This window comes from Eschrichtius robustus, chromosome 4 (genome assembly GCF_028021215.1).
Source record: "Eschrichtius robustus isolate mEscRob2 chromosome 4, mEscRob2.pri, whole genome shotgun sequence".
Classification (NCBI taxonomy): Eukaryota; Metazoa; Chordata; class Mammalia; order Artiodactyla; family Eschrichtiidae; genus Eschrichtius; species Eschrichtius robustus.
The window spans coordinates 37,450,092-37,477,236 of NC_090827.1; the positions used below are offsets into that span (position 1 = coordinate 37,450,092).

Here is a 27,145-nt window from a genome sequence, read left to right on the forward strand (position 1 = left end):
TAGTAAAACATTTTATGTTTTCATAATCTCCAAATTATTAAAACGCATTTTTAATGAACTACTTAAAATACTATTTTCCAAATAAGGCTAACTGTTCAAAAGGTATTAAATAAGATCAGATGTGGAATACACACATACCATGCTGTAAGTTATTGCTTAATAATTTGGAGTAATAGAATTCTATGATTTGGAAATAGATCCATTTTTTAAAATTAGGAAATATGACTATTTCCTTCTTATATCAGTGTTTTTTCTAATCCTATGACCTTTTTTTGCTTGTCAGATAACGGATATTTTGAACATTTCTCTACTTAGCAAAATGTATGGAATGAAAATGAAGGAAGTGCTATTTGGATAGTGGTTGGGGTGTGTGTGGAGGGTCTACGATGCTGAATAGAAAGAGGTCTGCACGGCAACAACCGGGGGAAATGGGATACGGAACAGCTGCTCCTTTAGATTCCCGAGAAGGAGGCTGCTTGAGGTGGGTCACGGGGCAAAAGGATAAGGCGGATAAAAACTCTGATGTAAAGCAGCAAAATGACTGCTGAGACCCCTGAGCTTACACCTGAACCGTCTCAAGCTGCACGGCGAGCCCTCTGTAGCATGCTTCCCAAGCTGGTGATGAACTACACGGGACCAGGAGGCGCACTGGCTGCACACAGGACTGTCTGCATGTTTTGTATAATGATAACCAGAGGTCCTCTGGGAGGAGGAGGCCATGCTTCCTCTGTGCCAGCATCTGAGCTCCTCTCAGACACTCAGGCCATTAAACAGGCCATTAAACAGGAACAGAAGGGTCAATTTTAGGTAATGATTTCTAATTGCAAGTAAAGACAACTTCTATTTAATGGACAGTGAAGAGCTCTGATCTTTAAATTAAGAAATGACTCAAATTTCTTCTTTTATTTTTTTGGATAAATGCCTTTTTTAACTCAAGGAAAAGTTATTGATAAATTAATAAAAAGTTTTCCATAAAATGTCGGTTTATTATATTTCCATTAGAAAAATATGTGCCACTACAAAGATAAATGTAAGCACTCTGTAATTTACATATGATACATTTAGTGAGTTACAGTTAAGAAAAAAATAAGTACAAAGCAGGAGCTTTCAATAGATACTCAGTAAATGGTACCTACTAGAGTATCACTGCTGTCATTGTTCAGTGCTAATTATATCATAGCCTGTAGTAATAATGGTACCTTACATCTGAAAACTGTTGATAGACTAAAGTGTAAACATACTTTTATTTCTTTTGATTTTCACAAAGATATAGTGAAGCTGCCATCGTCATCCTTATTTTACAAATGAAACTGAGCCTCCAAGAAGTTAAGTGACTAAGCTAAGGTCAGCAGCCCGTATGTGGCAGACAGGACTAAGATTCATCTCTTCTAACCTCAACTCTCACATGCTCTTTCTACACCGTCGTTACCTTCCATATAAAGACTACAGTTCAAAACCTACTGTCAGTTCAAATATTTAACCGCTTAACAATTAGAGATATCACTTATATGTGAAATCTAAAAAAAAAAAAAAAAATGATACAAATGAACTCATTTACAAAACAGAAATAGACTCACAGACATAGAAAACAAACTAATGGTTACAAAAGGGGAAAGGGGGGCATAAATTAGGAATTTGGCATTAACAGATACTACTATATATAAAATAGGTGAACAACAGGGACCTACTGTGTAGCACAGGGAACTATATTTAACATCTTGTAATAACCTATAATGGAAAAGAATCTGGAAAAGAAAAAAAATATATATATATATAAAGAATAAATACATATTCATAAATATATATGTGAATCACTTTGCTGGTACACCTGAAACATTGTATAAGAAATCAACTATACTTCAATAAAAAAAAACAATTAGAGAGATATTGCTATGTACACTTGAACTATATTACATAAAGACGATCTTTATCATGTAACATACTTTCTAAATAAAATCCTACTTCCAACAGCTTTTTAAAGACTTTCACCTACACATTTAACATTTTATCCTATGTTAACTGTTGGTTTGGGAATACTTGGGCCTAGAGCAAAAACCAGAAATTGTGATTTTTGTAGATGTTTGACCATCTAGCACTTTGGAAACTAGTTATTTTATGCATATTAATGGTAATATAATAGTCACAGTTTTCTATATGTTAGACTTTATGCCACAAACTTTACACACGTTTTCTCACTTAATTTTCACAGAGCTGTGCTGAGTTAGGGAGCAGTATTATTCCCATTTTACAGATGAAGAAATTAATGCTCAGAAACATCACTTTGCTTATGTAATGTCATATGGTGAGGTGATAGCAGAGCTGGGATTCCATCCTCCATCAGCTGATTTTAAAGTCCACCATCTTAACCATTTCACATTGTCCTCTCTTTTCAAAGAGTTGTTAAATATACTCTCTAAAAAGCAATTGAGAGTTCCTTATCTGAAGAATGCTAGCATTTACTGCCTTTACTTCATGCAGACTTCTAAGAATCACAGATTTGGTAACAGATGTGAGCATTGTATCCACCCAGGCAACTCTAACTAAATATTATGATACCCTATTAAACTGGTCCCAAACTTCTCACAGTCTAGTACACAGAGCTGAAAGAAGATAGGAAAGGGTGAAAGGCAGATTGAAGAAGCAATTGCTCCTGTAGACAAACTGATTCAGACTATGTACATTAGTAGGTATGGTCCATCAGAAAGATTTATCATATCATCCTATACTGCAAATGTGCAGAACTTTGCAGAGTTGAAGCATGTGAATGAATGCACCAAAGACCTAAATGAAGATAGAGCCTCAGAGCACCTCTTTCTCCATCTCTCCTTTGCCTTGGCCCTTGGCTTCTTCACTTTCTTTCCAGTTCTCTCTCTTTTTTTTTTTTTTTTAACATTTCTTTTCACATATAGTTTTCAACAATGTGTCACATAAAGAGCAAGAGAATCAAAAGCAATTCCTGCAGGAGTATTTGTTTCCTTTCCTTTCCCAGCTACTAGTTCTGGCCTGGCCCACTCCTCCTTCCTCCCCCAAACCAGCCCCCCATACTGGGCCTCTACTATGCATATGAGAGTTAGAATTTTAGGGGGAAAGAGTAGGGATAGAAGAAGTAGAAACGAGCCTGCTAAAAAGAACCACAATTTCTTTTTCTTTTTAATTTATTTTATTAAAGTATAGTAATTTACAATGTTGTGTTAATTTCTACTGTATAGCAAAGTGATTCAGTTATACATATATACATATACATTCTTTTCATATTCTTTCCCCTTATGGTTAATCACAGGAAACTATGAATATATTTCCCTGTACTATACCGTAGGACTTTGTTGTTTGCCCATTCTATATATAATAGTTTGCATCTGCTAATACCAAACTCCCAATCCATCCCTCCCCCACTCCACCTCCCCCTTGGCAACCACAAGTCTGTTCTCAATGTCTGTGAGTCTGTTTCTGTTTCATAGATAGGTTCATTTGCATCATATTTCAGATTCCACATATAAGTGATATCATATGGTATCTGTCTTTCTCTGTCTGACTTACTTCAGTTAGTATGATAATCTCTAGGTCGATCCATGTTGCTGCAAATGGCATTAGTTCATTCTTTTTTATGGCTCAGTAGTGTTCCATTGTATATATATATATACCACATCTTCTTTATCCATTCATCTGTCCATGGACATTTAGGTTGTTTCCATGTCTTGGCTTATTGTAAATAGTGCTGCTATGAACTTTGGGGTGCATGTATGTTTTCGAATTAGAGTTTTCTCTAGATATATGCCCAGGAGTGGGATTGTTGGATCATATGGCAACTCTACTTTGAGTTTTTTGAGGAACCTCCATACTGTTTTCCATAGTGGCTACACCAATTTACTTTCCCACCAGTGGTGTATGAGGGTTCCCTTTTCTCCACACCTTCTCCAGCATTTGTTATTGGTAGACTTTTTAATGATGGCCATTCTGACCGGTATGAGGTATACGTTATTATAGTTTTGATTTGCATTTCTCTAATAATTAGCGATGTTGAGCATCTTTTCATGTGTCTGTTGAAGAGGCACAATTTCTTGATGTGAGAGAGAAAAGCAGGCAGATGAGAGAGGGAAGGGAGAGGGGTGATTAACCATGTGTGAGTGGAACACAGGAAGGAACTTTGGGGTCCAGAGAGTGACATGAAGATACAGGCTTCAGGATATCTAGAGAAGGAAAAATTGAAAAAAAATTTTAAATGGAAGGAGAGAAGAGTCTAAAAGATGTTACTGTGAGTTAAGAACTTTACCTCTTGTTCTTTGAGGACAAGTAAGGAGGAATTGATATTACTTTTCTTTTAGCTTGGTGGATGTTTTCCTTTTAATATGGTATTCCACCAAGAGAGCCATGAAGAACTCACATTTATTCGGGTTGCATCATGGTTTCATGGTAGATAAAAATCTTCACTTATAAAAGTGACCAAAAGGAAAATTTGTTTTATGTATGTTACCGTAGAATCTGCCAAGGCATGTGTGTGTCAGCTAGATTACCATTTAGATGAAGAACCCACTGTCATCAAGGATGGAGTGACTTTTAAGGGAGAAGGTATCAAGTTGAACACAGAAAAAACTAAATGGAAACAACTGTAAGAATCCCCAAACTTTCTGTGCCTTAAACATTACAAATCAAATAAATCATCCTTTGTTAAAAAGTCCATCATTGGATGAATGGATAAAGAAGATGTGGCACATATATACAATGGAATATTACTCAGCCATAAAGAGAAATGAAATGGAGGTATTTGTAATGAGGTGGATGGAGTTAGAGTCTGTCATACAGAGTGAAGTAAGTCAGAAAGAGAAAAACAAATACAGTACGTTAACACATATATATGGAATCTAAGGGGAAAGAAAAAAAAAAGGCCATGAAGAACCTAGTGGCAAGACGGGAATAAAGACACAGACCTACTAGAGAATGGACTTGAGGATATGGGGAGGGGGAGGGGTGAAATGTGACAGGGTGAGAGAGTGTCATGGACATATATACACTACCAAATGTAAAATAGATAGCTAGTGGGAAGCAGCCGCATAGCACAGGGAGATCAGCTTGGTGCTTTGTGACCACCTAGAGGGGTGGGATGGGGAGGGTGGGAGGGAGGGAGATGCAAGAGGGAAGAGATATGGGAACATATGTATATGTATAACTGATTCACTTTGTTATAAAGCAGAAACTAATACACCATTGTAAAGCAATTATACTTCAATAAAGATGTTTAAAACAAAACAAAACAAAAAAATTGCCTGCTGATATATAATAGCTTTGTCTTTGTTTGCATCTATTGAGTTAAAAGAATAACTAAAATTTAATTACAATTAGTGAAAACATAAGAATATATCATTTTACAAATATGACCCATACCCTCCATTGTTAATATTTATCTACAATCTGCTAGTTGCTAGAATATTAGTGTAACTATTTTTTTCTGCTATATCGTTTACATGCATTTTCCTATGGGATGCTGCTGATGAGGCTAGAGATTTGGGTTAACCATGCATACAAGCTAACACCAATATTAGAAGCATTCTAAGTTATTATAAAGATGCTGACATGTCTCCAAACATACAAAGAGCTACTGTTTTGTATATGGAATAATTAAATACTAGGACAAGAATTTTGTACTACAAAAGCAAATGAAATATCAATATGGTGAATTTTTCTTTCACAGTATAATTTTTGATAGGCTACATTATCACTAAACAATGGGAAGCAAATAACTCACTGAATGTACCGAAGACAAAGTAAAGTTGATGTTCCTAAGATTAGGAAGTGGAATAGAGTATTTAGAGAGAAAGAAAATTCGTGCATGAAAACAATTTACTACGATAGGACCATCCTTTTTCTTAAAATAACTTTATGGTTGCAATATTCGATTGTGGGAGCTGGGCCAACTTTGCATAATGCCTTGAATGTGATTTTTGGTAAAATATTTTTCTCTTTGAAATCTTAGGACTTCATAAGATACATTTACTTTCTAAAATTCAGAATTTACTCTACTTGGAACATTTTCAGGTGGAAATTGATGATGGCCAAAGGGAATTACTACTTCTTTCCTCAGCACCTGATTGATATACGTGGGTAGCTTTCTCCTCTTTAAATGTCAGCGTCTCTGTGACCTGCTGCACAGGTTTATTACAGGAACTATCACTTCTCTTCACCAAATGCCCTTTTCTCATTAGTAGGTATTTCAGCCCTAAATAAATCCATTATTTGTTTTTAGTTTAGTGCTAGTCCGTCATTCAGTAAAGAATGCTTGGTCAGCAAAGAATGGATGACCAAACCTTATTCATATACTTGTCAACATAGTCTTCTATTACATGTATTAATCATTTATTAATAAATTAAAGTTTTAAAATTGAGATACATTAGCAAAATTTCAGAGTCCCTTCTGTTTCAGATCATCAGAACCATTCATTAGGGATATTTACTTGTGACAGGTTTCTCTAAGCCAAGATTCTTTGAAAAAATCACGTAAAAATCTTTAAACAGATGAACAACATTACCGGAAGGGAGAAGAAATTTGTTAGAGGTAGTGCTTGAATCTAGGGTCAAGATACTGAAAATCTGAAAATATTCCAAATTATAAACTTAAAATACAAGTGAGAGAATAAAAACAGTGTACAGAATTGATGATGAGATAGACTGAATGTGAAAAGGCAATGTTAAATCTAACTGGACACTTTCTCAAGCTGGTTCCCACATGACGAAGTTGATTTCAGGGCATTCTTACTGCCCTCCAGAACTACAGTGTGACAGAAACACCATGGATGCTTTAGAACAGATGAAGATAGTGTTGGTAATACTACACAGGGTGGGAAAGTAGGATAAAAAAGGATTTCAAAAGAAAAATTCTTTTTTTATGTGTTGAATATTTACCTTGTGGTTAGATAACCAGGCAGATACCTAATCAAGCAATCAGGGAATCAATCTTATCTATTAATTGATCATGTAATTCTTTTTTTACAATACATTCACTAAATAAGGTGTGGGTTTCCAATAGATATCTTGTAAACTAGAAGCCATGCCTTCAGACGGAGAGCAGCTGCAGAAGGAAAGACAGGCTGTAGTTTGAAAATAGAAAATAGATCACTAGGTTATACGATCACCTTCACCAAGTCCAGAAAGAAAAAAGTGAAAAGGCACAGAGAACTCTATTCAATATCCTGTGATAAACCATAATGGAAAAGAATATGAAAAAGAATGTATATATATGTATAACTGAGTCACTTTGCTGTTCAGCAGAAATTAACACAACATTGTGTATCAACTGTACTTCAATAAAATAAATGTAAAAAAAAAACTGAAAGGGGATTGAAACTCAAGTCTGAAGAATGTCCTTTTATATCTGAAAGGAAGGAGGGAAACGTGGCTAAAGTAAGATACTAGAGAGAATGAAAAGATGCGGTCATCTATCTGAAATCAAAGCAAGATGTCAGGTTTTGTGGGAACTAATTTCAGTGCAACAGCAAAAACACGCTGCCCTCTAAAATCATCCCCAGCTGGAAGACCTTCATGCCCCGAATCAGGTACAACTGTTCAGTGTCCATTCTCCACCCAGCCACATCCCAGCCCCAAATTCCCATTCTCTGGTGATTCCCTGGTACCTGTTTCCTGCCTCCTGTTTTCCAGCTGTGAATCTGATGCCTTTTCGAGTTTGCTCTTAGCATCTTGTATCCAGACCTGACAACAGATTCTTCATTGGCGCTGCAGCTCTGCCCGTGGGACTGGCTCAAATCTTATGCTCGATTCCTGCAAATTCTCAGTTCTGGGTGAGCTGTGTTCCAAGAAGGTAACAATATTCTGCCTCAAGCAAGTCCCTGGTTCTTCCCAACCACACAGGTTACTCTTGACAGTAGCAGTGAGCTGACCTGCCTGGTTTTCCAAAGACTCCGCCCTGGCTGGAGAGTTACATGACAAGAATGAACTAACCTTGACTCTCAGTGAGGTACATGCCTGGGTGAGGGGGTTGAGATCTTACTGGAAATATCTGCAAGGAGCTCTCTCATTCCAGTCCCAAACCGGGATAGGAGACAGAAGGAATGTGCTCACTTCTATCCTTTAGACACGCTGGTTTCCTTGGCTTATATGCCATCATCTATTCCTGGTTTTCCTGCTACCTCTCCAGAGACACTGCTTAATCTCCTTGGCACCTCCTTCTCCCAGCTTGGCCCTAGAACTTTTTCATTCATCATTAACTGTCTCTAGGAAATCTCCTCCACTCAACAACTTCAATATGCTGAAAACTTGCAAATTTATACAGCCTCAAATTTACACAGCATCTTCAATCCAGACCTCCTCTTGAGCTCCAGGCCCACATATACCACTGTCTATAGATCTCTCCTTGGCTATCTCAAAAACTCCTCAAACTCAACATATTCAAAACTGAACTCCTCATTTCCCCCCAAGGCTGGGCGTCCTGTGGCAACCCCCACCAGAGGCCATGCAGCTCTACAGCCAGGAACCTAGGCCCATCTGCACGCCACTGTCTCCCTCACCTCCCAGATTTAATCTAATTCCAAGTCCCCCAGAACTTCTGAATCTATTTCCTTCCATATTCACTACTACTACTAAAGCCCAGAGACTTAGTTGATTAGTGTAAAAATAATAAAAGCTACTAAATGTCAAAAGTTTATTATATACCAGGCAGGCACTCTTTTAAAACTTGATATAAATTGTCTTTTCTAATCATCCTATGTATTAGCTTCCTAGGACTGAAGTAACAAGGCAAACTAAATGGCTCAAAAATAAAGGAATGCAAGAGAGTTCCCTTTTCTCCACATCCTCTCCAGCATTTATTGTTTGTAGAATTTTTGATGATGGCCATTCTGACCGGTGTGAGGTGATACCTCATTGTAGTTTTGATTTGCATTTCTCTAATGATTAGTGATGTTGAGCATCCTTTCATGTGTTTGTTGGCAATCTGTATATCTTCTTCAGAGAAATGTCTATTTAGGTCTTCTGCCCATTTTTGGATTGGGTTGTTTGTTTTTTTGATATTGAGTTGCATGAGCTGCTTGTATATTTTGGAGATTAATCCTTTGTCAGTTGTTTTGTTTGCAAATATTTTCTCCTATTCTGAGGGTTGTCTTTTCATCTTGTTTATGGTTTCCTTTGCTGTGCTTTTAAGTTTCATTAGGTCCCATTGTTTATTTTTGTTTTTATTTCCCTTTCTCTAGGAGGTGGGTCAAAAAGGATCTTGCTGTGATTTATGTCATAGAGTCTGCCTATGTTTTCCTCTAAGAGTTTGATAGTGTCTGGTCTTACATCTAGGTCTTTAATCCATTTTGAGTTTATTTTTGTGTATGGTGTTAGGGAGTGTTCTAATTTCATTCTCTTACATGTAGCTGTCCAGTTTTCCAAGCACCACTTATTGAAGAGGCTGTCTTTTCTCCATTGTATATTCTTGCCTCCTTTATCAAAGATAAAGTGACCATATGTGTGTGGGTTTATCTCTGGGCTTTCTATCCTGTTCCATTGATCTATATTTCTGTTTTTTTGTGCCAGTACCATATGGTCTTGATTACTGTAGCTTTGTAGTATAGTCTGAAGTCCAGGAGCCTGATTCCTCCAGCTCCGTTTTGCTTTCTCAAGATTCCTTTGACTATTCGGGGTCTTTTTTGTTTCTATACAAACTGTGCAATTTTCTGTTTTAGTTCTGTGAAAAATGCCATTGGTAGTTTGATAGGGATTGCACTGAATCTGTAGATTGCTTTGGGTAGTGTAGTCATTTTCACAGTGTTGATTCTTCTGAACCAAGAACATGGTATATCTCTCCATCTGTTTGTATCATCTTTAATTTCTTTCATCAGTGTCTTATAGTCAGAATGTAAATTGATACAGCCACCATGGAGAACAGTATGGAGATTCCTTAAAAAACTAAAAATAGAACTACCATATAACCCAGAATCCCACTACTGGGCATATACTCTGAGAAAGCCATAATTCAAAAAGAGTCATGTACCACAATGTTCATTGCAGCACTATTTACAATAGCCAGGAAATGAAAGCAACCTAAGTGTCCATCGACAGATGAATGGATAAATAAGATGTGGCACATATATACAATGGAATATTCCTCAGCCATAAAAAGAAATGAAATTGAGTTATTGGTAATGAGGGGGATGGACCTAGAGTCTGTCATACAGAGTGAAGTAAGTCAGAAAGAGAAAAACAAATACCGTATGCTATCACATATATATGGAATCTAAAAAAAAAAAAAAAGATTCTGAAGAACCTAGGGGCAGGACAGGAATAAAGACGCAGACATAGGGAATGGACTTGTGGACACGGGGAGGCGGAAGGGTAAGCTGGGAAGAAGTGAGAGAGTGGCATGGACATATGTACACTACCAAATGTAGAATAGATAGCTAGTGGGAAGTAGCCGCATAGCACAGGGAGATCAGCTCGGTGCTTTGTGACCAGCTAGAAGGGTGGGATAGGGAGGGTGGGAGGGAGACACAAGAGGGAGGGGATATGGGGATATATGTATATGTATAGCTGATTCACTTCATTATACAGTAGAAACTAACACAACAATGTAAAGCAATTATACTCCAATAAAGATGTTAAAAAAAAAATAAAGGAATGGATTCTTTCACAGTTTTGAAGCCTAGCAATCTGAAATCAAAGGGTTGGCAGGACCATGTTCTTACGGGGAGGGATCCTTCCTGCCTCTTCAAGCTTCTGGTTGCTCCAGGCATCCCTTGACTTGTGGCACTGCGACTTCAATCTCTACCACCATCTTCACAGGGACTTGTCCTCTGTGGGCATGTCTTCTTGTCTTCTGTCTGTTTCAAACCTCCTTCTGCCTTTTTCTTATAAGGACCCTGTCACTGGATTTAGAGCCCAGCCAGAAAATCCAGCACAATGATCACCTCATCTCAAGAGCCTTAACTTAATTACATCTGCAAAGACCTTTTTTCTAAATATGGTAAAATTCATAGATTCCAGGGATTAGAAAGTGGACATATCTTTTTAAGGCCACCATTCAACCCCCCAAAAAGTAAATATACTTATTAGTTGAGGCAATTGAGACTTAGAGAATTTAAGGGATTTGTCCAAGGTCACACAGTTAATACGAATGCGAGCTTCACATTTGATTTATGGTTTCCTGACCTCCAGAAAAATAATTTCAATACTTTTCTGAAAGGAGTAACAGTATCAAGAAATTTGTCACTTGGATGCCAAATGCTGCTTCTTAAATACATTCATTACTAGACTATCCTACACCACTACTGTTATCTTCCAAAACTATAGATCAGATTCATCATGCCTGGCATGTTGTCTGTCACTTAGAAGGTGCTCAATAAACAGTTGTCAGTAAATGAATGAGATCATGCCACCAGCCTCATCAAAGTCACCAAACATTCCACATTGCTTAAAAAATGAGCTTCACATTCCAACAAAGCATTCAAGACCCTCCAACCCTCCAAAAGATTAAAAAGTATAATCTTGGAATTACGATGAATTCCTAATTCTTAGAAAGGCTGTACTTAGAATGAGTACAGCCTTTCTAAGAATGTCCAGAAGTCATACAAGAAAAAATTGATAAATTTGGCCACACACATATCTAAAAGTTCAGGATGGAAGAATTTCATAATAAGGCCAAAAAACAGTGGCCTGGAAAAATATTCACAACATGTGTTAATACATATGTCTAATTTCCTAAAGATATACATAGCTCCTGAGGAAGCAGGCACCTTCATTTATTGTTGTTTGACAATAAACTTGTTAAGCTTCTTTGAAGGGAAGATTAGAAATAAAAATAAATTTATCTTTAAATTCATCTCCTCTCCTCTCTGAACCAGCATTTCCACCCTTAGGAATTTATTCTGTAGATCTTCTCTCACTTTGGCACAAAGCTATTCACTGCTATACCCTTTGTGAAACAAAACTGATTGGAAATAACCTAAATGCCCACCAATAGGAGATAGTTAAATCCATTAAAGTACAACTATACCATGGGATACTATGAGTCCCTTTTAAAATGAGGCATGTCTATATATACATTAGTATGGAGGAAGTTAACTCAGGGGACAGAACAGTGTGTATAAAACGTTACCATTTTGTAAACAACAAAAAGGACACACATATATATATGCACCTATATGCCAGGCATATCTATGAATATTTTTGGAAGGATAAACCAGAAACTTGTAACTGTATTTGCCTTTGAGACTGAGTACAGGGACGGAAGGAAGATCTATTTTTCACTGTAAACCCTATTGTATTGTTTGAATTTATTTTGCCATGTGCCTGCCATGTGATAGAGAGAGAGAAAGAGAGAATCTATAAGCTAATTTTCACCTAATTTTCCAACTTGATCTCCTACTGTATCCTATCTTGTACATGACAATTCATTGCTTCTCAAACCCACTGACTATGATCATACTGAGTGTGTGGGAGTGTGTGTGTGTCTCATATGCTATCATCCTCGACTCTCACGCTTTCTGCCTGTATAAATCCTGCCCCTCAAAAGCTCTTCTGTGCAACCTTCCTGATCTTCAGTGTTGAAACTAACTACTCTTACCTCTGAACTCAGAAAACCCCTGTTCATCCTGCTTTGAATTATAGTTGTTTACAAGTTGGTCCCCCTCATTAAATTAGCTCCAAAAGGGAAGTGTGCATCTTGTTGGCCTCTGTGTTCCTCAAAGTACCTGGAACACAACAGCCTTGCTGTGTGCATGTCATTAACTAAAAAATATTAAGTAGAAGGGTCAACTAGGAAAACCCAAGTCTCTTACGATTAAACCCAATTTTAAGGATGATAGAGAAAAATATTTAGCACAATCACAGGAATGCTGTTTAGCATGAATATCTAAAAGAGCCAACAAGAGCTCCTCAAAGCTGAAAAATAAAGCCAATACTTCATATCGAATAGGATTATTACATGAGATGTATGTGAAATTCAATAAGAAGTCACAGTTGAAATATATTAGAGGTAAGAGAAGAATGAAAGAAAAATGATTTCAGTTTTAATACAGAAAAGATAGCTCTTGACATTTTGTTTTTTGGGTTTTTTAGTCAAACACACCAAGCCTGGTCATAAAATAGGCAAACACTGATTTTTATCCTGAAGCAGGCTACTTCTCAGATTGGCACTAGCAATGCCTTCCACCTTTGCAGCCCTCCTTCTCCCACTCCCCACACACAAAGGAAAGGTGCACTGCAATGCAATTCAATCTATTGCTTACTAACTACAGTTTTTTCTAAGAAAACTTTCTCAGATCATATTATGTTTGCTGTAATTTTTTTTTTTAATATTTACTTTTTGCTGTCATTTAAACCCATTTCCTCTTGTCCTTGGTGATATAGGAGTGGAGGGTCCCATTACTCCATATATTTAACTTTCATCAATAAAACCAATTTTTAATGCTTCTAGAATAGTGCTATTCTGCTTTAGTCTCTATAAATAGGTACACTGACACCCGGCCCACCCCATTTCTGTTGGCCTTATAACAACAAAAAATAAAAAAAATATAGAACAAATATAATAAAATAAAAATAAAAAGTGGTAGTAATTAAAAGTCAACTTGAACTTACTGCTAATGCTGTTTCATACTCTCCAGCAGCCAAGTGAGCTAAGCCCAAGTAATAGGAAGCTTCTTCTTCCATCTTTTTGTCATTTCCTAAAACGAAAATGTAGAAAAAATCATTAATGTATTACAGAAATTGGTTTATTACAACAAACAGAATCTTTGCTTTTTAAGAGAGTAGAAAGTTATTATAACAAAGTATACAGATTTATATCAACAATCTTTGAAACCTAACTGTGTACTCATCAAAAAGGCTGATGTTAATACAATTTACCTGGGTCACAGATATAAGTGAGTAACGTGCATTAGCAATATAATTATGAGGAGTTTCCCTCCACAAACAAAACCCAGTATTAGCATTTTGACATTCATATATAAATTCCATACCGGTCCACCATGTAAAACCTATAGTCATTCATCATAGCTGCGACTACGTACGTGAAATAATTGATAAAGAGTATCAGCCTTACATGGTGCACAGACAAACACACACACACAGACTGGCATTCAGCTAAGTCTCTAATAGGGCAGATAATTAGCAGATTAAGGAATTATTGTCTTGATTAGGTTCAATTTTAAAGCTATTGGTTAAAACCTGGGTGAGAAGGACTGCCAGAGCTTGGTTTCTTGGTATAAAATTCCATTCATATTTTGAAATCCAAACACATTTTTTCCTTGCTAATGACTGGTAAATGCTTTTCACCATCTTTTCACAAGGAATTTAGCCTTTCTAATTTCTGCATAATGTGCTTTATTCCAGGAGTTATCAAATTTTTCTTTCCAAAAGCAAAATGTGTAAACGTGTAACACATGGTTCAACAAGACATACATCATACCATCTAATAAATACATAATTTATTTACATTTAATGTACTAAATTGAACACATAAATCTAATATACTTGCAAGAATCATTAGAGGTTCTTATTTTAAAATGGAATACTATCCTTTTTCTACTTTTGTAAGTCTTTGGCTTTTAATGCTACCTAACTCCTGGGTAATGCAAATGCTGACAGATCCACCCTCATTTTTGATGTTTGGAAAGTAAGCATCCTTAGATTTCTGAACTCTGCATTCCCACCATGATGGATTTCCACAGGAGCTAGCAATTCTCTACGCTGCACTCACTCTCAGTAATCACTCAATTACTTCTCGTGAAGCAGTGGCTCAATTGGAAGACTATGAAGAAACAGGTTGGCAAATGTCAGTGACAGTAGTTTTTTTCTTCTCTAGCAATTTCATCAATTGCAAAGAATTATACCCTCAAGATCTCACTTCAGCAGAGTTGATGGTGCTAGCGATTCAGTCTGGGGAATTTGAACTCATAACTCAGCTGGGCCCTCACTTTTTCTCTGTTATGGGTTTATGAGTACTGGGGAGAAGGGTGGGACTAGGGAAGGGGAAGAAGGGGTAGAAGGAAGAGACTATGGTGGGAAGTTGCCTCTTAGATAATCAAAGGTTGACTATTTGTAACTTGTACTTTCTGTGTTAAATGGTGTAACCACGTTAAAGCACTAACAACCTCATGCTTGGATAGAGTATCGTCATTTGTATCTAACTTTATGTAAAGGGCAGTCCAGCAAAGGGGAGAAGAAAAAAGAAATCTACCCCTATTGATAGAAAGATTTTGAAGCAGCTAACTCAAATAGTCAGATCACACCAAATATTAGTTTTAAAATAGGATTTAAGTATAAGAATTTTTCCTGCTTACTAATTGAGACAAAGTTAAAGTGAAAGCAATAAAATAATGGAGGAAGATGTCAGCATTATTAAAGCTGAGTAACACAAATACAAGAGAAAAAAAGGGTAAAATATTATTTATACTGTGTTGTTTATTTGAGTGGGTTAAATTTATATTGGCCTTGCTATCCAAGTCAATAATCATTTATCTTAAAAAATCATGTTTTTATTTTTGAGACTATATTGTTCATTCTTACACTAGTATGTTTACTAGAGAATCTAAAGAGGAAGTCGTCACAGGTGGAATAATGGACAGAGATGATGTTCTTTGGAGTAACTCAAATGTTTTATTAAAATGTGCCCTAAAACTTCCTTTTGTTATTTGGCTAAAACATATTCACTCATTTATTTATTCAATGAGTACTTACTGAGGACCTACTCTGTACCAGGCACAGCTCCAAGCACTTGGGATACATCAGTACATTAACCAGACAAATTCCCTGTCCTTGGGAAGTTTATATTTTAGAGAAATATAAAAAAGAGACAAGAAATTGAAAATAAACATAATAAATTATATGGTAAGTTGTATGGTGATAAGTATTCTGGGGAAAAAATAGAGCAGGGTAAGGGGATTTGGGAGTGCTAAGTAGGGGTACAAAGAAAAAGGCAGGTTTCAATATTAAATACAGTTGTCAGGGTAGTGGATATCACTGAGAAGATGGTATCTGCAAGAAAATGAAATTAAAGGTAACAGAAAATTTTGGGAAACACAGAACTATGTGGAAATTAAACACACTCCTAAATAACCAATGTGTCATAGAAGAAATCAGAAGGTAAACTAGAAAATACTTGGAGATGAATGGAAATAAAAATACAAAAACCCAAAACTTGTGGGAATCAGCTAAAGCAGAGCATAGAGGGACAAGTACAGTTATAAATGTCTATTTTTAAAAATAGGAAACATCTTTCCACTTTACAAAACTAGAAAAAGAAGAGCTAACTAAACTCAAAACAAACAGAGTAAATAATAAAGACTAGAGAGGAAATAAATGAAATAGAAAAAAAATAGAGGATATCAATAAAACAAAAAGTTGGTTAATTGAAAAAGTCAACAAAATTGACAGAACTTTAGCTAGACTGAACAAGAAAAAAAAAAAAAAAAGAGAAAAGCCTCAAGTTATGAAAATCAGGAATGAATGAGGAAAATCACCACAGTCCTTACAGAGATAAAAAATATTTTAAGAGAATATTATGGACAATGGTATACCAACAAATTAGGTACGGTAGATGAAATGGAAAAATTGTTAGAAAGACACAAACTAATGAAATTGACTCAAGAAGAAATAGAAAATATGAATAGATCCACAAAAAGTAAAGAACTTAAATTAGAAATCAAGATACTTTTCACAAAAGAAGCCCAGAGTGCTTCACTGGTGAATTCTACCAAATATTAAAAATATAATCAACACCAATCCTTCACAGACTCCTCCAAAAACTTAGGAGAAAATACTTCCCAAATATGAGACCACTATTATTTTGACATCAAACCAGACAAATACACCACAAGAAAAGAAAACTACAAACCAATATCCATTATGAATATAGACAAAAAATTCCCCACAAAATACTATCAAAGCCAGTCCAGCAGCATATAAAAAGGATTATATACCAGATCAAGCTGGATTTATCCTCCGCATGTAAGGTTGGTTCGACATCTGTAAATCAATCCATGTAAAATACCATTGTTATTAGAAAGGATAAAAACCACACGATCATCTCAATAAATGCAGAAAAAACATTTCACAAAATCCAATCCTTTTTTATGATGAAAAAAAACCCTCAACAAATTCAGAATAGAAGGGAACTTCCTAAACCTGTTAAAAAAAGTATCTACAAAAAAACCCACAGCTAACATTACACTTTATGGTGAAAGACTGAAAGTTTCTGTCATAAGATCAGGAAGACAAAGATGTCCTCTGACACCAATTCTATTTAACACTGTACTGGAGGGTCTAGCCAGTGCAATTAGGCAAGAAAAAGAAAAGGCACTAGTGGGAGGCAAACTTTTACCTCTATCTTAGGGTTTTTTGGCTGTGCCTGAGAATTAAATTGACAAAAGACAGAATATCAGGAGAAAAGCATGTAAATTTACATAAGCTTTAGGTCACATGGGAGCCTTCATAAGGAATGAAGAGCAATGAAATGGCAAAACCTACCTGCTTTAATATTGGGTTGAACAAAGATAGGCAATTGTGGAAAAAGATATAAAGGAAGGAAGGTTAAAGAAGATGAGGATTATTTTAACAAGGTCTGCTTGTGCAGAATTCTCTTGGCCTAGGCTCCCAATCAAAGAATGTTTCTTTTCTCATGGTACAGGGCATCTTTCATATGGGTGTTTCCATTTCCTATTTTTAGGAAGAGGAGGGGAGATTAGAATGCTCCTTTTTGCCTCTTGTTTTTCAAGTGCCTTTAGCTCACAGTACTCTTTATGCCAAAGTGGCATTTGGGGTGGCATATTCTGTTACCCTTAAGCATCAAGATCAGAAAGATATAAGTAAAACTATACTTGTAGATGACATGATCTTACATATAAAAAATCCTAAAGACTCCACAAAAAACATCAAAGCTAATAAATGAGTTTAGCAAGGTTGCAAGATACAAGATCAATATACAAAAGTTGATTTTATTTCTACACACGAGCAATGAACAATCTGAAAATAAAAGAAAAAATTCCATTTTCAACAGCATCATAAAGAATAAAATATTAGAAATAAATGTAACAAACCAAGGGCAAAATGTGTACACTGAAAACTATAAAACATCATTAAAAGAAATTAAATAACATGTAAATAGACTGATAACCATATTCATGAATTGGAAGACAGTGTTAAGATAGTGGTATTTCCCAAACTGATCAACAAATTCAATGCAATCCTCATCGAAATCCCAGCTGTCATTTTTGGAGAAGTAGACAGACTGATCCTAAACATCATGTGGAAATATAAGCAATGTGGAAGAACCAAAGCAATATTGAAAAAGGATAATTTGGAAGACTCGCACCTCCCAATTTTAAAACTTACTACAAAACCACAATAAAAAATATGTAGTAGTAGAATAAGGACAGACATGAGGATCACCGCAATAGAATTAAGAATCCAGAAAACAACCCTCACATTTATGGTCAATTATTTTTAACAAGGGTCCCAAGACAATTTATTGAGAAAGAACAGCATTTTCAACAACTGGTACTGGGGCAACTGGATATCCACATACAAAACGTGAAGTTGGACCCTCTTGACATCACACACACACACACACACACACACACCTAAATATAGGAGTTAAAACTATAAAACTGTTAGAATAAAGTGTAGAAGTAACTCTTCATGAGTTTGGATTAGTGGAAGCCTTCTTAGTTATGATACCAAAAGCACAAACAACAAAAGAAAAAACAAATTACTTTGCACTTTATCAAATTAAAAACTCGGATTTCAATGGATACCATCAGAAAGTGAAAAGAAACCCAATCTGATGAAGGACTTGCATCTAGAATATTAGAGAATTCTTGTAACTCTATAATAAAAGGACAAAATAATCCAATTAAAAATGGGCAAAGAAACTGAATAGACATTTCTGCAAAGAAGATATACAAATGGGCAATAAGCACATGAAAAGATGATCAACATCATTAACCAACAGGGAGATGCAAAATAAATTCACAGTGAGATATCACTTTATACCTACTAAGATGACTATAATTAAAAGACAGAAAGTAACAGGTACTGGTGAGGATGTGGCTAAATTGAAACCCTTTATACATTGTTGATGGGAACGTAAAACGGTTCAGCGACTTGGGAAAACTCTTTGCCAGTTCCTCAAGAAGTTAAACATAGAGTTATACCACCCAGCAATGCCACGTTTACGTATATACCCAAAGGAATTGAAAACATGTACACAGATGTTCATAGTAGCATTATTCATAATAGACAAAAGGTGGGAACAACGTCAATGTCCATCAACTGATGAATGGATAAAGAAAATGTGATACAACCATACAATAGTGTATTATTTGGCCATAAAAATGAATGAAGTAGTGATACCATCTACGAGATGGATGAACCTTGAAAACATGATGCTAAGTGAAAGAAGCTGGGCTCAAAAGAATACACATAGCATGATTCCACTTGTGTGAACTATCCAGAAGAGGTAAATCCACAGAGACAGAAAGTAGATTAATGGTTGCTAGGGGATAGGGGAAGGAGGGTATGGGGAATGCCTTCTAATGAGTATGGTGTCAGTGCTGATGTTTGTACAACTTTGTGAATTTATTAAAGACCATTGATGACTGAAAGATGAAAATAATAGAATAATAGAGTCATAAGACCACTGTATGGCTGGTGCTATACTTGTGCATTACACCAAGGTGCCCTAACTAAGGTGCACAGTGGATGTCAGTCCTCCTTAAATACCATGTAAACCAATGTGGGAGGCAAGCCTTATCCATGCAATCGTCAGCTTGCTGCTTCAGGTTCCCTGACCAAAGTAGGAGACAACAGTAAGAAGGGATGTTTTGTCCCAGAGCATTTCAGCGGCTGTCAGAGCTCTGTAAAATGCTGTGCAATCTTTTAACCTGTCTACTATCTTATATGAAAAACATGGGCACAAATATTTATTGGATTTAAAAGATATTAAAAATTATTACAGCAGAAGAAGCAAGTTTTCTCCTATTCTCTTTATCTGTCCTTTGGAAAGTGAGAGATGCTTTCAGAAAGGAGATGGCTTGGCAGGCTTTGACTATTGGAAGAGGGCCTAGGAACCTTGCTTTCTTTGTGAACAACCTTACAATTTAGCAAATGTGAACCTAAAGTGAAATATCTTTTCCTAACTAATAACAGTAACTTACATTAAAAGTTCACATAACTTTTCACGTGACTAAAGTTAGCTGCTGAAATTGATCTAAGAGCTAACTACTTATGACAGTGTGTACCCCTTTGGGGAAGGTACTAGATCACCATTCATTCAAAAGCAGTTCATTCAATGGGATACATCTTTCACTGGGGGTGATGTCCTATGGGTATTTTAACTAATATTACTTTTAAAAATTAACATAGAGAATAAGCTTAGATCTTACTTTCACTCTTTAAAAAATTAAAATCAAACCCAGGAAATCAGTCCTGTTTTACTCCATATAAGCCATTTGTTACTCAATAAGCCAACTGATTAAATACGTCCACAAGCTGATGAACTTTCGTTCAAGAGCATAACTTCCATCTTTTTCTCCTTCATGAAAAGTAATTTATTAATATACTACTCTGAGGTCACAAAACATCCTTGCATCTCACAAAGTAAAAGCTTATGAGTATATGTTCCAATTTTTGTCTTTATATTTTATACATATTTTAATGATAATAGAATATTAAGGATGTGATCAGCTGTCACAAAAGCATTTTCACTGCTGTAAGCGTGCATACAAATCACCTGGAGATCTTGCAAACCTGCAGATTCTGATGCAGTCGGTCTGGGGTGGGGCCTGAGATGCTGCGTTTCTTATAAGCTTCCTGGTGATGCTGGGGCTGCCAGACCAAAGGCCACACACTTTGACAGGCATGGGTCTAAAATATATTCAAGTTCTATCTTCCTGTTACTCTTAACTAAATATTTATCATACCTTTCCTATTACCCCACCATAGGGAATTTACAAACAATGAAAGGTCTCTCAGATTGTAAGAAATATATGACCTTAAGCACACACACACACACACACACACACGTGCACACACACACACACACACACAGAGTTAACTTTTGCAAATGACCTTACCTTCTCATCATGGGTTTACTGTTTTATAACATCATTCCCAGAGGGTTGCAATTTTGGAGATAAAGCTTTCAAGAAACGAATGGATTTCTTGCTGTCAGCACTAAGGCCCCTCTGTTTTACAGTGAAATTTGAAAGTATATTGATGGCATTTGTCCCTGCATTTCATAGGAAATAATCACCCAAACACTTGACGATTTTTACCTCCCTCTTGGGAGAAGCAGTATCTGCCCATTAAAGGCAGCAATGTGAGATGCTCTTTTCCACCCACCTTCTTTGGCTATTTCAGAAGCTCTTATTAGAATTCTGATGGCCTGTTTGTATTCTTTATTTTCCAGCATTTTGTCTGAGAGTAATCTGTAAGTCCTCAGGAGACTCTCACAGGCCAACAAGTTGAGAACGCGGCCTGTCTCATCCTTCCATATCCGTCCCTGCGTCAATTGATGGAAGGCCTCATAATGCTCTGCAGCTTCCAGAAGCTGACCTGTAGAATAAAAGCCATTCATAAATACAAACCACAGGCCAGAACATATTTTCAAATATTTTGCATACATCTTGTGCTTTACTATTAAAGTGTGTGTGGGCGGGGAGAGAACCACGGAATGCAGCCAAGTATTTCTAAGGCTGAAGAGGACTTCAGCTGGGAAAGGAGCTATCTCAATTTGGACCTCGGATTCAGCACTGATTTTGAAAGGACACCCGCTAAAGGCATATACTTGGGCTAGCAGAAATTGAGGAGAATTGCAAATGTTTAGAGACGGTGTGAATGTCAAGTAATAATTATTAATAACAATCATATTAGCTAACATTTATTCAACATTACATATGCAAGGAACTGTGCTGTGCACTTTATATGCATTTCTCATTTAATTGTCAAAACAGGCCTATGGAATAGAGAATTTTAAAATTACAATGTAACTTAACTGCCCTTCTCAATTATATTTTATAATATAGTCTGAAATATATCTTCTCAAAGCCAAAACTCTAAATTAACTTTAAGTCATTTGATTCCTTGAAATGTGACAAGCACGTTTTTGGAAGGGTAGTTTGTAGTTCCATGATATAGATTGTATTTTACTTGTGAATTGCCTTGTAGAAATGCACACAAAATCCTGTAATGTAAATGCTCTTTTATGGTATTGGAGTTACCTAATTGGAATGAACTGGAAAAGCACTTACATCTAGGCATTTCAACAATCGTAGTTAAGAGTGAGTGCAGGCTCCAAACAGACAGTCTGAATTCCTCTACCAGTTTTACCATTTTTGCTGTTTAGCCTCAGGTTAATTACTACACTCTCTGTGCTCGAATTTAATTCTTCTGCAAGTAAGATTATAGTGTAACTATTCATGGTGTTATTGTGAGAAATGAATTAATACCTGTTCAATATCTGATACAGAGTAGGTACTCAATAAACACGGCTGCTGTTACCAGTTGTCATAGTGATAATATTTTTAAAAACCCACAGGCCAATTGAATTATAGCCACTATTTATTTTCCCTTTCTTTAAGTACAACACAGTCTTCCTGCAAAATGTGTAGTTGAGTCCTTATGACAATATTATCACAACTGATTAAATTAACCTATGTAGGCCATATTAGGCTCAATACATTTCCTCAAATAAGATGCACTGCATATTACAGATTGGACATTCCAGGATACTGTAGCCAATGCCATCACTATTGCATATAATTTCCTCCTATTTTTGCACTGAATTTGCTATCAAAATAAATATTAAAAATGCACAGATAAAGACGAACAGTATTTTCAAAGAAACACAACAGAGATGTATAATCAGCAAATAAGCTGTACAAAAATTCAGTAAAGACATGGCCAGTCTGAGTCGCATGCAGAAGGAGGGCATATCAGCAAAGATACATAGAGAGAGGCGGGTGTGTGCTCCTGAGTTGTTTATAAACTTGTATTATGAAATTTTCACGTGATGAAAGACTACAAAGCCATAAATACGATATTACAGAAGAATATTTGATTACATGGACAGGTGCTTATGATAAGTGAAAATATTGAAAAACATCAGATAACATTTACAAAGCATTACCAGTGTTATATGGGTGATGAATTGGTTTCTTTTCTGCTTTTTTCCCTGATTATTGGCATTTTCTAATGTTTCTATCATCAAAATGTGTTCAGTTTGTAAAGAGAAATATATAATGGAAACTATTTTAAAATTAATGCCCAGTCCTTTTTCATTTTGATGCAGATACTCAAGGTTGAAGTTTACTGTTCTATCTTTACATTTAACTGACAATTTTTCTCTTACCTCCCACAAAAGCAGGCATAGTTTTTCACCTCTCTCCTGCAGCACCTCTGCCTGAAACACCTTTCTCCAAATACCCATGACTCTCGTTTCTTTTTTAAAACTCGAATGGAGCATTGACATATATGTGTGTTATGTTTCCTCTGTTAACTATATTTCTGCCTGTAAAGTATAGCTCTGTATCCCTGGAAAGATGTATATGAGAGTTCTTTTTTTTTTTGTCCAGCATCCATCTATTTATAAAGTATGGATACAGATTTCTTTTTGGCCATGTGAATAGGGACAAGTGGATACAGGGAACTGTGAGTAAACCAGATAGTTCCAGAAAAACTTGGGACCATAAGGAGACTAGGAAGGGCCTAACAGCATCTGTGGTCACACACAGTAACCATATGGAAAGAGGGTCCAAAAATGTGTTATAAAATAACAGATTCACTAAGAATTCCAGGAGGAGAGCCAGGAGATGAAGCTTTGGATAACTCGACTAATTACAATGAGATGCAAATGATGCATAATTATGCAAATAGCATATGAGAACTGATAGCTGGGTCCAAGATTTGATCCACATGGTGGAAGAAAGGGGCGGTAAGGGGAGGGGAGGGTGAAAGTGGGGAAAGGATATGTGGAGGAAATGGGGAGAGGGCTGAAGAGGGGGAAGGGGGGGGACAAAGGTGGGGACCGTGTCTCTGTATTCCAAACAAGCCAGACTTCCCTCTGTGTTACTGATGTGATTAGGTTTCCTGCACAGGCTAAGCAGAAATGAGAGGTTATCGGGACATTGGTTTCAATTGGCCACTATGGAAGGGGGCCTTGGAATGACTGGGAAACAGACTTTTCAGTTGAGTTTGATTTTTGCTTGAGCACTTGGGGCTAGTATCAGTGTACTGCTTAGGTCATGATTATCAGCCAAGGTTCAGCTCTTACAAGGATATATTTGAAGTCTGCCATGAGGAAGGAGCAGTCCAAGATGCTTGGGTAAAAGGAACAGGGAGCTACTACTTCTTGAAGTCCTACTGGGTGCTAGTCAAAATGGAACTTTTTTTTCCCCAGACATTATCTTATTTAACCTTCCAAAACTGGTGCAGTAAATATGACTTTTCTTTTGCACCAAAGAGAAAACCGAGGCTCACAAACATTAAATGACTCAAATAGCTAAAAAGTGATGTTTAGGATTTAAACCCAGGGTCACCAAACACCCACACAGCTTAGTTCTGCCACATTAGGTACAAGTCAGAAAACTTGGGTGGAGTAAGTTAGATTCTCTGGACATAAATATCTGAAGTTAAAAACAATGCTTGAGTTATGTGATTTCTAGTCTCTACCAGTTCTATAATTCTGTGACTCTACTCAGGCAATCACAAGATCCTCCAACATGAAAGAACAGACGCTAGCCACTGATGTGCTTCTCATTGGTCTTCCTGAAGGAGTCTGATGTAAAACCAGCTCTGTAACCTGCCCCTAAATTCTCTAACCTAAACCATGAGGTGACATCCGTGGGGTGAAGGCACCTAGGATGTCCCATACTTAGTCCTAACCTGTGGTCACAGGTTATTCATGGTTTCATGTCCCCTTCCTTAACCACTTTGCCACAGAGGAGGTCACTGGGGATTCTGACCAGCACAGCACGGTTTTAAAAATTTATTTATTTATTTATTTTAAAATTTTTATTGGACTATAGTTAATTTACAATGTTGTGTTAGTCTCAGGTGCACAGCAAAGTGCTGCAGTTATACATATACATATATCCACTCTTTTTAGATTCTTTTCCCATACAGGTTATTAAAGAATACTGAGTAGAGTTCCCTGTGCTATACAGTAGGCCCTTACTAGTTATCTATTTTATATATAGTAGTGATCAGCACTGTTTTAAACCAAGGTGACTACGTAGAAGAGGAAGAGGTTTCCAGCCCTTCTCAGATGTAGGGAATCGTTTCTAAAGTTATTTGGTGGCAAGTAGGACTGTAAGTAAGCCAGCAAGGATTTGATCCAAATAATCAGAAGCACACAAACGACCAGGCTGCAATTTCTAAAGGCTGGTCAGAATTTGAAAGTACATATTATAATATGGTATAATATTTGATTTAAAAATATTAAAATATGTCTACACTATGAAGGGAGCATAGTAGTTTAAATAGGCAAGTATTTCCCTTTAAGCATGATTAACAATGATATCATTTCCATGCAATTTATATTTCCAACTGTGAACAGGATTTTAAGGATTTTCTTACTTTCTGAGTAAAGACTCATATTACTATTGACTAGATATTTATTAAGACATAATGCATCCTGTGTTTATCTGAAATTTTTAAATTTAATATACCTGAGAGAAATGTTGTAAGAGGTCATCAATGTAGTGATCATTCTGACACTACACATGTAAATACAAATGAAGATCATAAACCAGTTTTTCAAATTTGGCTCACGGCAAACCTTTATAGCTTCTTCACCGTGTTCATGTGTTGTCTGCCCTTTGTTAGCAAATAAACTTGAATATATCAGGACCAGACAAGATTCCCAGATCCCACCATCAATCTTGTTGAAGGACAAGCGTCTAGATAATCGTCCTTCTCCGGAATTCACAGGTGTTAACATTATTTTTCATTGAGAAAGAGGGCAGAGAGAAGAAGAAGAATTACACCAAGGTATCACAAAAGTAAAAGTTGACTGAAAATGGAAAAGAGAAGGGCACATTCATAGATGTTAAAGGTCTCCTGAGGGGACATGAGGTTTATCTTGTTGCACCAGGAATTACTCATCACTATGAGTAACAAACATCACAGGAGTAACTGTGACAAGAAAGGCATACTAACCATTGTTCAGCTAAGTGCCTGGTTCCATGCTAAGAAAAAAATCCAGAGTGTCCACTAATATTTCAAGTGAATCAGGGAAGAAAATGGAGCCAAGATGTTTTGTGGGAGAGACTGGAGATGACCTTCCACCAATACCATCAGTAATGGATTTAGCTCAAGAACACTAGATAGTATCAGAAAACACATCATGGGAGACACACTGTGAACAATTGTGTAAGACAAGAATCCAGGCATGGATAGAAGTAGCCTCAGTCTCAGGTGTTGTTTTTTTCTTTTGGTTTGCTTTTGTTTTTTTTAAAACAATTATATAACATCTACATAAACGCCAATGTTGTATGCATTTATAGTTTTTCACCCAAAAGAAACTGTACTCTTAAAATAAAACTACTACAAAGGAGCTTCACTTTACCTAAAGCCCACATAAACAAGAAATCTAGCCATTTATTTAAAAATACAAACAAAACCCAAACAATGTTGTAAACTGCAAAATGTCTGGTAGGATGTTAAGATAAATACTACGCAGAGAAAATAAGATTTTATACATTTGGGTATTACCCAGGTTGTTGCTTACCCCTCTTCCCTGGTACAACATCTCTGAAAGTTTATAGATATTTGTTGTATCACAGCAGATGTCTAGAACAAATATTAAGCAAAGGAGAATGTATATGATCTCCCCCATTTTAGTTTTTTTTTAAAGTAGGAAGATTGACTAGATATTAACACAAATGGGTTTAAATGTGAAGCTGCCATAAAAGCAGGAACATAAATGTAATTCTCCCAGCCGCTATTTTGATGCACATTTTTGATTCCATGAATATTTTATGAAATGGCCCAAACTAAAGCCATATAACATTCCTGCATTACTGATGCTTGCGCCCGTAAGCTACGAACATTAGAGGCATGATTGAGTGCATTAAAATGAACTCGTTCAGCAGTGCATTGATTACTTGAAGGGGGAGGGAAAAGAAAAAAAAAAGAAGTTGTTCCACTTAAGGAAACAGCAAACAAA

At 36.4% G+C, this 27,145-nt stretch overlaps 1 protein-coding gene across 1 annotated transcript in view; it reads right to left on the minus strand.

Moving 5' to 3' along the window:
• The window catches only part of TTC29 (tetratricopeptide repeat domain 29), a 260,172-nt gene that overhangs the window by 171,926 nt on the left and 61,101 nt on the right, over positions 1 to 27,145 (minus strand). Inside the window, exons 5-6 of the mRNA XM_068542081.1 lie at positions 21,322 to 21,534; positions 13,561 to 13,646 (exon numbers count right to left, since the gene is read on the minus strand). Of these exons, the coding sequence (XP_068398182.1) occupies positions 13,561 to 13,646; positions 21,322 to 21,534 (299 nt within the window). The remainder of the gene's footprint in view (positions 1 to 13,560; positions 13,647 to 21,321; positions 21,535 to 27,145) is intronic.